Source organism: Perkinsus marinus, assembly GCF_000006405.1.
Source record: "Perkinsus marinus ATCC 50983 genomic scaffold scf_1104296934368, whole genome shotgun sequence".
Taxonomy (NCBI): Eukaryota; Perkinsozoa; order Perkinsida; family Perkinsidae; genus Perkinsus; species Perkinsus marinus.
This window is the reverse complement of record NW_003214825.1, coordinates 21,844-31,932: the sequence shown is the minus strand read 5'-3', so window position 1 is coordinate 31,932 and position 10,089 is coordinate 21,844. Positions and strand designations below refer to the sequence as shown.

Below are 10,089 nucleotides of genomic sequence, written 5' to 3'. Positions count from 1 at the left end.
CGAGAGTCGAGTTTGCCCAATGAGACATGGACTTGAGACGAATCCACCTGGCCCGCTGAACCCTCTTCGTTAACTTGCTTCCCTTGGGGTTTTTGGTTCATCCGTTTCCCTTCGGGTTTCTGCTTCACTTGTTCCCCTCCGGGTTTTTGGTTCACTTGTTTCCCTTTAGATTTTTGGTTCTTTCCTTTCCCTTCGGCTTTCTGGTTCACCTGTTCCCCTTCGGGTTTTTGGTTCACTTGTTTTCCTTTAGGTTTTTGATTCACTTGTTTCCCTACGGATTTTGGTTGCACCTACTTCCCTGTTGACTCCCCTCGTTACGTTCCTGTTATTAACTTTTATACACAACTCAACACCACTGTAGCATTGTGCAACTTCACTTAAACTTAGATAAAACTTCCCTCACTACACTTTCCTCAACGCGAGACTCAAAGAACAATCTACTGTTTGTTCGTTCCGTATCACTAGCCAACCTCCTCAAGGACTTTGGAGCGCTGCTTCGAAGAAATAGGACATCTATCACGATCTCCCTCATCAAGCTTGCTTAATCTATATGTCACTCCTAGAACATGTGGGCATGCTTTCTCTCGCAGAAACCCCACGCAACGACACGTCATATCTCGCCAGGTGCGCGCGTGCTCTGGTACTTTAACGCATATAAATCTTCGACTAATAGAGCACCGTTCATCGAAGGTGTCAATCTCTGCTTCTCCCGTCATAACTCCCTTTATAGGTGCTGCTTTATAGGTACTGCTTATAGGTACACAAGTACTGCTTGACGGGTTTCTTCGGCTCTAAACCTTGTAGTAATCTGTGAGTAGCCTGTAGTCTATGCATTTCTTGAACAGGGAAAGTCGGCGTCATCTTCGTGCGCGGCCTAAATTTTCTCTCCTTGGCCACGATTTTTCTCCGGCGGCCACTTTTTCACTTTCCGAGCCACAAACTGCGTTTTCCGTGTTTGCCGGTGGCCGCCCTAGCGGGGCCGGAGGGTGAGTTCCGGGATCATTCCGTGCTTGGGCATGTCCTGAGGGTGTCCTTCGGATGATAGCACCTAGCACCCCTAGGCGGGGTGCTAGGTGCCTCGGGTGATACTGGACTATGGTTCCCGAGTCTCGGGACCCGAGAGGTTGTATTCGGGTTTCTATAGGCAACTGATGGACTAGGTCCGGGTTCAATTCGGGCTTGGGCATTTCTTGAACGACTCGGATTAGCTTGCCGCTCCGTCTGATCAGATGATCGTCCTTGGATGACAGTCGTCACTTGGATAACAGTCATCAAAGGAAACGGCCATCAAGATGATGACTGTTTCCCAGGGAAACTTTCCCTTGTGATCCGTCCTCTCGCGTAGGTGTTTTTTCATCGAGTTGATTCCCAAGTAGCAGTGCCCGATCGTCAATTTCGGTCGCGTAATGCTCGATTTTGGGTTGAGCTATTCTGTTGCTGATGTTACTGACAGTCTAGATATTTACTGATAGATTCAGTCAGAGCGTTATATTACTCGAGCGGTTAGGGGGCCTACTAGGGCCTACCGGGCCTCTAGGCCCGGCCTAGAGGAAGGGACAAGTGAAGTCACCAGAAATTGTGGCTGCGCAAAGAACAATTGTGGCTTGTAAGAACTTTTGTGGCCACGTTGGGTTGGCTTTGACGAGTCGTCAATGACGACCTCTGTACTGAAACGATGCGGTCTCTAACGCCGTTGAAACGAAGTCGCGCTTTATATCGTTTATAAGGGCGCGCGCTGAGATTTAGTGATTTAGGACACAAAGTTTAGTGACAGGGTCTGGACGTGCCCTTGTATAACTACTGATCCTATCTTGCCTACTCGGGTTTTCTTGACATTCCCTAAGCTCTTTCTACGCAACTCACCTCGGCTGGTGACACCGCGTCGCTCGATAACCTAGCGTGTAGTTGAGAGTACGAGATGGAGGAAACAGATTCAATATAACGCACTATAGCACATCTTAGGTTGCTTACGATAAGATTCAAAACAGGTACGGCAGAGCTAGGCCGTTGTGTTCACTGTGTCCTGCTATAGTTCATCAGTCTTGACCGTTTCCAGCTCGATCAGTTCATACAGGCTAGTTAAGCTATTTCTTACCACTGAAAGGTTTCTTATTGTGTTATATGACAAGTACTTTCGAGTTCGAAGTGAGGTGATCTGAAACACTTGATCAGTGTTTGAACATATGTTCGTTTTCCTCAGAAGTTCCTCCACTGATTATAGGAGTTTATACGCAAATTCGTGTAGAAATGTACAGAAACCAATAAGAATTTCCCAAAATTTCCACACATGTAGTTGACCATGTGTTTATCCCCCCAGACTGAAGTTTTTTACAGTTGATTTACCCCGCACCCCTCCAATTTACATGCCCTTCACTGATGTCTCAGTCGGCGACTCCTATCCGCTTTCCGAAGCTGACGGGATCCTTCCGACTCCCCCAAAAGGTCAAAAGTTTTCTGCTGCTAGACCGGCGCCGATTATGACTGATCCCATAAGTCGAAGCACCACTCCACTGAGCAGCATTAATACACCTTCCTCGATTACAAGCACTAACTACGTGGTGAATACCCCTATATGTTTTTCGTCCGAAACTCCCCTATCGAGCAGGCAGATTTCGAGGTCCTCTACTTGGTCGGTCGCCTACAGCGATTCGAGCCCCAAATATGGTAGCCGATTCAGACCTTCCAGTGTTCCTACTATACATCTTGACAAGTGTCTCAAAAGAGGAAGTAGCGACTTTATGAACAGTTTCGTTAACCCCGAGGCTCCCTCCCCCCCGGTGTATTTGGTCAAAACTAAAGCCTGCAGACACTTTGCCAGAGGCTATTGTGCTTTTGGTGATAAGTGTGCATTTGCTCACACTGTGGACGAACTCAGAGTGAGGCCGCCGAACTTGTGTAAGACCAAACTCTGCGACCGTGGGAGAAATTGTCGTCGCCCTAATTGTGGCTACGCCCACAGTAAAGCTGAGTTGTTCCACATTGAACCAGATTGCCCTGACATTAAGGGCGCTGATGATGCTATGTCTGACTACTACCAGGACTTGCAGTATATCGAACAGCTGGGTGTTATGTATGCTGCCGCTACTGAGAAACATGATAAGGTTTAGATTTTTTTTCTGTAAAACACTCTAATGATCTTCCCCACAAATATATAGTTTTTCCCTGTTATCATTCAAGGCACTCTAAGAAGGCTTTCGTCGATGCAGGTAGAGTAGTACACTCATTTCTAAGCTCTTATAGACATTATAAGGTTAGTATTGTAGTTCGTTGTTGTCGCTGTCGTAGGCCTTACCAGCGATTTGACTCGGTGTTGTTCGCTCGCCGCGATATTACTACTATAATACTACTACTAACAATAGACTTACTGTATTTGTATTATTGGCATTATTATCATTTCATAGTATCACTTTTCATTGTCTCTACGCTAGGTCTAATGATGGTAGTTAATTTTTCGAAAGTTGATCGAGCTATTGGGCACTACAATGCACTTCGCTCGTTTCTTATTTGATCACGACTGAGTGTTCAGCATCTCTGTCACGAGCACTGATGCTGGCTGAGATCAGTGCGTATTATTTTATTAGCACGATTAGTGATGTGGCAACGAGATGAGGTGTTATTGTTATTCCTGTTCCCTGTGAACTACTGGCGTTGGTGCGCAACGTAATCATATTAGTCGTATAAGTCGCTTGCGTAAGGCTTTTATTGTTTTGCAGTATAGGAATTGATTCCTTTCACTGTAGAGATGATCGTGACTTGATATCAAGCACGAAGAATTAAACTAAATGTTGCGTTCCAAGTATTGGGATATATTTTCGTCTTATCGAAGTTATGTGAGTTTGATTATTGAACTCAACTAAGGCCTTGGGTTTTCCCTGTCCGTTGGTTGTCGAGGAATGCCTTTCTAGTGTTGATATCTGTCTGCAATTCATCAGATCGTATAACTAGCTCGGTAGAAAGGCTCTATTGATAGAAAAGGAAAAGTGACACGTGTAAAGCCCAAACGCCTCAAAAACGATTGATTTTACGCCGGATGTTTTCTTCCGCAACCCAAACTGGTTTTGTCTGGATTCTTTCTATTCTTGCGAGGTCCTACCCTTGGGCATGGTAATTATATAAGTACTAGCGATTTAAGACAACGAGATGACTTATTTAAATGGAAACGACTATACTGGTAGATGAACAATAGCGAACAATTCACTGACATTTATATACGTTCATTCGTTTATATATCCATTTCTCCACGGTGAATGTGACTGCCAATCGTGTCGTTACAAATAATACCAGTCTTGTTTCTTCGTTTAGTTTTCTTTGCAATTCTCATAGGAAACTTTTGACGTGTTCGATCGGCCCCCCTTCACTTCATAACACAATCCGTGTTTCATGAAAAGTTACTTTCTAAGTCCTCGATAATCAAGATAACACTTGCATGAGCTGATTAGGTGTACCTGAAACGTAATAACCACAGCTCAAAGCCGTCATGAAATCGAACATGTGGGGGCCTCAGGCGTCGTCCAGCAACAAGTTCCAGCCATAAAGACTTGGTATCGTCAGCTGAGAGGAATCACCATGATGAAATTGCTTACAGTGCGTGTCAATTTGATATTATGCAAATGTGAAGAATGTGCCTTTTCTATTCCGGGATTAATGATAGTGAACAACTTGTCGCTATCATAGTCTCGAAAAGTTACCATAATCACATCACATGTTCATATCAGTGTTTACATTGTTTATGCGATATAGTCTCGTATCAATTTTTATTGACCTATGAGAATAACACATATTTGAATACCAAATTCATACACACTGGAGTTTCACGATTACCCGTTTTACGTGAAACGCCGCATTACCCCGTAAGAAACCCGATATTCGCGGTGATATGCGGTAGTCGTGAAATATCTTTTCCACTAGTGTTTTTCATATCACTAGGGTAAAACTCCACTGATTAACGAGCCAACTCACCTCGAGCATCTTCTGTAGAGCCGCCATTTCTTGCATCGTGCACGACACACTCTGACTCGAGCCGTCCTGAGCCATTTAAGAGGTGGGTTAATTAAAGTCAATGAATATATTCTCACTAGTAATTCGCCAGTGAAATGTGAAATGTGTTTTGGGAAATGTGAAATGGGAATAACACATATTTGTCACATTTGGATATCAAATTCAGACACACTGGAGTTTCACGATTACCCGTTAATTAAAGTCAATGAATGAAGATGAGTTACCAATGTTCTTCTCACTAGTAATTCGCCATGTGTGGTAGTATTTGTTCGCTTTCCTCAGCGAGCTCAGGAATTTTCTCAATTCCTATAGAGTCCGTGCAGAAACCAACGAGAATTTCCTCAGAACTCTCATATTGTCACCAACACATGTAGGTGACCATGTACATATATTCTCACTGGTAATTCGCCAAGCAAAATGTGAAATGTGTTTTTCACATCACGGGTGAAACTCCACAATTGATACCACACCTTCCTCACTTTTTGAATAGTGAATCGTCGGACTTCGTGATGATGCACCTCGCTAACACCCTTCTCCACGGCCAGACAGTTCTGAGGCGATTCTCTTCCACAACAACAACAATGCGGCTATCTCACTTCAGAATTCCACTTGTCATTAATCTTCACCTCCTCACATGAAGACCCAATGAGTTCGCCAATGTCCCCCGCACGAAGAGTCTGGCCAACCAGGGAGTTCTTGTCGAAGCCTATCTCAACGATCACGTACAGTCTACTCAGAAACTTACGTTTGGCATCGGGTGAAGTCTTCGCTTCAGCGGTGGTTTTTTTCATAAAGTAGAATGTCACATTGCCAGGTTTCACCACTTGCATATCAACTCCATTATTCACGACTTCAGCCTGAAAATTTTATCCACAAGCCTTGCGGGAATATATGCACATGGTCAACTACAGATTGGAAATTATAGGCAATCCTTGATGATTCCTGGACACTTCTACCCGAATTTCTATGCAAGTGAGGAAACTCCTGAGCTCAGCAGCTGAGGAAAGCGATTACACATATTCCTACTCCAACACTGTATAGGAAACTCCTGAGCTCAGCAGCTGAGGAAAGCGATTACACATATTCCTACTCCAACACTGTATAGGAAACTCCTGAGCTCAGCAGCTGAGGAAAGCGATTACATATATTCCTACTCCAACACTGTATAGGAAACTCCTGAGCTCAGCAGTTGAGGAAAGCGATTACATATATTCCTACTTCAACACTGTATAGGAAACTCCTGAGCTCAGCAGCTGAGGAAAGCGATTACATATATTCCTACTCCAACACTGTATAGGAAACTCCTGAGCTCAGTAGCTGAGGAAAGCGATTACATATATTCCTACTCCAACACTGTATAGGAAACTCCTGAGCTCAGCAGCTGGTGAGGAAAGCGATTACATATATTCCTACTCCAACACTGTATAGGAAACTCCTGAGCTCAGCAGCTGAGGAAAGCGATTACATATATTCCTACTCCAACACTGTATAGGAAGCTCCTGAGCTCAGCAGCTGAGGAAAGCGATTACATATATTCCTACTCCAACACTGTATAGGAAACTCCTGAGCTCAGCAGCTGAGGAAAGCGATTACATATATTCCTACTCCAACACTGTATAGGAAACTCCTGAGCTCAGCAGCTGAGGAAAGCGATTACATATATTCCTACTCCAACACTGTATAGGAAACTCCTGAGCTCAGCAGCTGAGGAAAGCGATTACATATATTCCTACTCCAGCACTGTATAGGAAACTCCTGAGCTCAGCAGCTGAGGAAAGCGATTACATATATTCCTACTCCAACACTGTATAGGAAACTCCTGAGCTCAGCAGCTGAGGAAAGCGATTACATATATTCCTACTCCAACACTGTATAGGAAACTCCTGAGCTCAGCAGCTGAGGAAAGCGATTACATATATTCCTACTCCAACACTGTATAGGAAACTCCTGAGCTCAGCAGCTGAGGAAAGCGATTACATATATTCCTACTCCAGCACTGTATAGGAAACTCCTGAGCTCAGCAGCTGAGGAAAGCGATTACATATATTCCTACTCCAACACTGTATAGGAAACTCCTGAGCTCAGCAGCTGAGGAAAGCGATTACATATATTCCTACTCCAACACTGTATAGGAAACTCCTGAGCTCAGCAGCTGAGGAAAGCGATTACATATATTCCTACTCCAACACTGTATAGGAAACTCCTGAGCTCAGCAGCTGAGGAAAGCGATTACATATATTCCTACTCCAACACTGTATAGGAAACTCCTGAGCTCAGCAGCTGAGGAAAGCGATTACATATATTCCTACTCCAACACTGTATAGGAAACTCCTGAGCTCAGCAGCTGAGGAAAGCGATTACATATATTCCTACTCCAACACTGTATAGGAAACTCCTGAGCTCAGCAGCTGAGGAAAGCGATTACATATATTCCTACTCCAGCACTGTATAGGAAACTCCTGAGCTCAGCAGCTGAGGAAAGCGATTACATATATTCCTACTCCAACACTGTATAGGAAACTCCTGAGCTCAGCAGCTGAGGAAAGCGATTACATATATTCCTACTCCAACACTGTATAGGAAACTCCTGAGCTCAGCAGCTGAGGAAAGCGATTACATATATTCCTACTCCAACACTGTATAGGAAACTCCTGAGCTCAGCAGCTGAGGAAATCGATTACATATATTCCTACTCCAACACTGTATAGGAAACTCCTGAGCTCAGCAGCTGAGGAAAGCGATTACATATATTCCTACTCCAACACTGTATAGGAAACTCCTGAGCTCAGCAGCTGAGGAAAGCGATTACATATATTCCTACTCCAACACTGTATAGGAAACTCCTGAGCTCAGCAGCTGAGGAAAGCGATTACATATTTCAAGGAATCGATCAGTCACCCACAGCGGAAAAAATTTCCCCTTTTTCAAAGCACAATAATCGTCCACAACGAGGCAACCTACAAACCAGCGTAACTCACCAGATGTGGAGTAACCATCATCATAGACTCGCCACCGAAGACAGCGAATGGTATCGGCGACACAGTCTTAGTGCTCATGCTCCTACAGGGCTGCCACAAGCACACAGACGGTCTGAAACAAAGAAAAAAATGACATCAATATCAACATCCGATGAGCGAAAATTTTCGCTCTACTTTATCATGTTATTTCCCGCGCGAATATTTTCGTAAAGTGGCGTAATTCTGTATGTGAAAAACGCGGTATGAAGTACACTGGACGAGCAATCACCTAATTTCACTGCTCACATGCGAGTCAAGCGCGAACTAGTATGTTTTTTCCTCAGTCTTTTTAACATTACGGGTGAAACCATTTTCCCCTACTCTCGAAATTGTTACCTCAACAGCTTGCAGGTTGCGGTCATATTAAAGTGCCCGAATCGACGATGGGCTGCTAACATTGATATGAAATAGATCTCCAAAAAAGAGAGACCTCATCCACCCAAGGACTTTGCAAAGAGTTGTAAACTGTAATGCCTTCGAAAATACAATGCCTTATTCTATACCCTTATTTGAGTAACCTCTTACTGTAAAATTCAATTCCTTTCAAAATTCAATTCCTTCCGAAGTTACAATTCCTAAAGTCCCCCAGGCGAAAGTACAATTACAGTTTAAAACTATTAATACGCTTTGATGAGTATAGGCCTCCAACACATACGCCCAATCGCACTTGACGTCGAGCATGCACACCTCTGCATGCAGCGATCCTTCACAACAGTTGTTGCTCCAGCGAAAATCACATAAAAATAACAAGCGCGGTTGTACGTGTAAATTTGATCGATGCAAATGTGTGTTATTTTGTAGGACATTTTATAGTGAACAAGTTGTCGCTATCATCACAGTCCCAAACGGGTACTCAACATCACAACACATGTTCATAGTTATTGTTACATTGTATATGCAATATATAGTTTTAGATCGATTCTCAGAAAAACATATTAAATTCACACGAACTGTAGTTTCCAGTTCGAATTGAAGAAATTCAGTTACAATAGAAACTGAATACCCCCAGAGATCCAACACTGTAGGGAAAGGAAATATGCACATAAAATATGAAAATTCTGAGAAAATTCTCGGAAATTCTCGAAACATTGAAGTTTCTTGACCCTAGTGATATGAAAAACACTAGTGAAAAACATATTTCACGACTACTGCATATCACCGCGAATATCGCGTTTTTCACCGAGTTTTACGACGCCACTTCACGTCGTAAAACGGTTGGTCGTGAAACAACACTGTATCACAACAACTCCATATTTCTCATTTCACTACTCCTATTCACAAAACACAACAACATTATCATCGTCATCATAACGAGAGTAACTTAACTACTACAATTCTCAAAATCCCAGTACAGAAAGTTTACAAAATCACACTACTACACTTCACGAACATAATCATAATTATTTCAATCGAATATAGATCCCAGCAACGCCCCCGCTAGCAGTCCTCCTGCTAGCGGCAACAGCAACCCGTCGAGTCCTTGCATTTTTCTCTTATTTTTACGAGCCTTGAACTTCTTCCGCACAATTCTTCCAATATACTGGTTCTGATTCGGGAGTATATCCACTAAATTGAAAGGTCTGAGAAAAAACTTTTCTGTGGGGGAGAGGGGAATATGCACATGGTCAACTACATGTGTTGGTGAAAATTCTGAGAGGAAATTTTAGCGAGTTCTTATTGGTTTCTGCACATTCCTGAGCTCAGCTGAAGAAAGCCAACACATATATTCCTCCAACACCATCTGCATATCACAATATCATCTAACTATGGAGTTTGTTCACCCTACTGATATGAAAAAAAAACACTAGTGAAAAACATATTTCACGACTACTGCATAGCGTTTTTCGCGTAAAACGCGTCGTGAAACTCCATTATATTTATATCTAATTTTTCACCTATCAACAGGAAACACTTGTGTGCTGGACAGCTGAGGCCTCTGTCCCATCCTTCGCCTCCTCATCTCGTCATTCAGTCGATGTATGAGATCGATGTAGCTGATATACGGACTCGCACGTATAGAATTACCTGAATTCATCAGAGAAAAATGCTGAATACTCACTAACAATGGAGTTTC

The 10,089-nt window shown here is 43.2% G+C and overlaps 3 protein-coding genes across 3 annotated transcripts in view; 1 reads left to right on the top strand and 2 right to left on the bottom strand.

Moving 5' to 3' along the window:
- Positions 1-2,572: 2,572 nt before the first annotated feature.
- On the top strand, positions 2,573-3,746 carry Pmar_PMAR022569 (hypothetical protein; the record flags this gene model as incomplete). The annotated part of the gene is made up of 2 exons (XM_002784880.1): positions 2,573-2,664; positions 2,747-3,746. The coding sequence occupies 2 exons, from the start codon at positions 2,573-2,575 to the stop codon at positions 3,105-3,107; spliced, it is 453 nt and encodes a 150-aa protein (XP_002784926.1). The 3' UTR covers positions 3,108-3,746.
- A 1,001-nt stretch (positions 3,747-4,747) lies between these two features.
- Positions 4,748-8,377, bottom strand: Pmar_PMAR022568 (hypothetical protein; the record flags this gene model as incomplete). Its single annotated transcript, XM_002784879.1, has 7 exons — positions 4,748-4,762; positions 4,960-5,025; positions 5,478-5,549; positions 5,595-5,704; positions 5,744-5,855; positions 7,977-8,088; positions 8,352-8,377. 7 exons carry the CDS (start codon positions 8,375-8,377, stop codon positions 4,748-4,750), a joined length of 513 nt encoding a protein of 170 aa, XP_002784925.1.
- Positions 8,378-9,420: 1,043 nt separating this feature from the next.
- Pmar_PMAR022567 (conserved hypothetical protein) overlaps positions 9,421-10,089 on the bottom strand; it is a gene marked incomplete at both ends in the record, with an annotated part of 7,998 nt that continues 7,329 nt past the window's right edge. Inside the window, 2 exons of the mRNA XM_002784878.1 lie at positions 9,421-9,595; positions 9,911-10,040. Of these exons, the coding sequence (XP_002784924.1) occupies positions 9,421-9,595; positions 9,911-10,040 (305 nt within the window). The remainder of the gene's footprint in view (positions 9,596-9,910; positions 10,041-10,089) is intronic.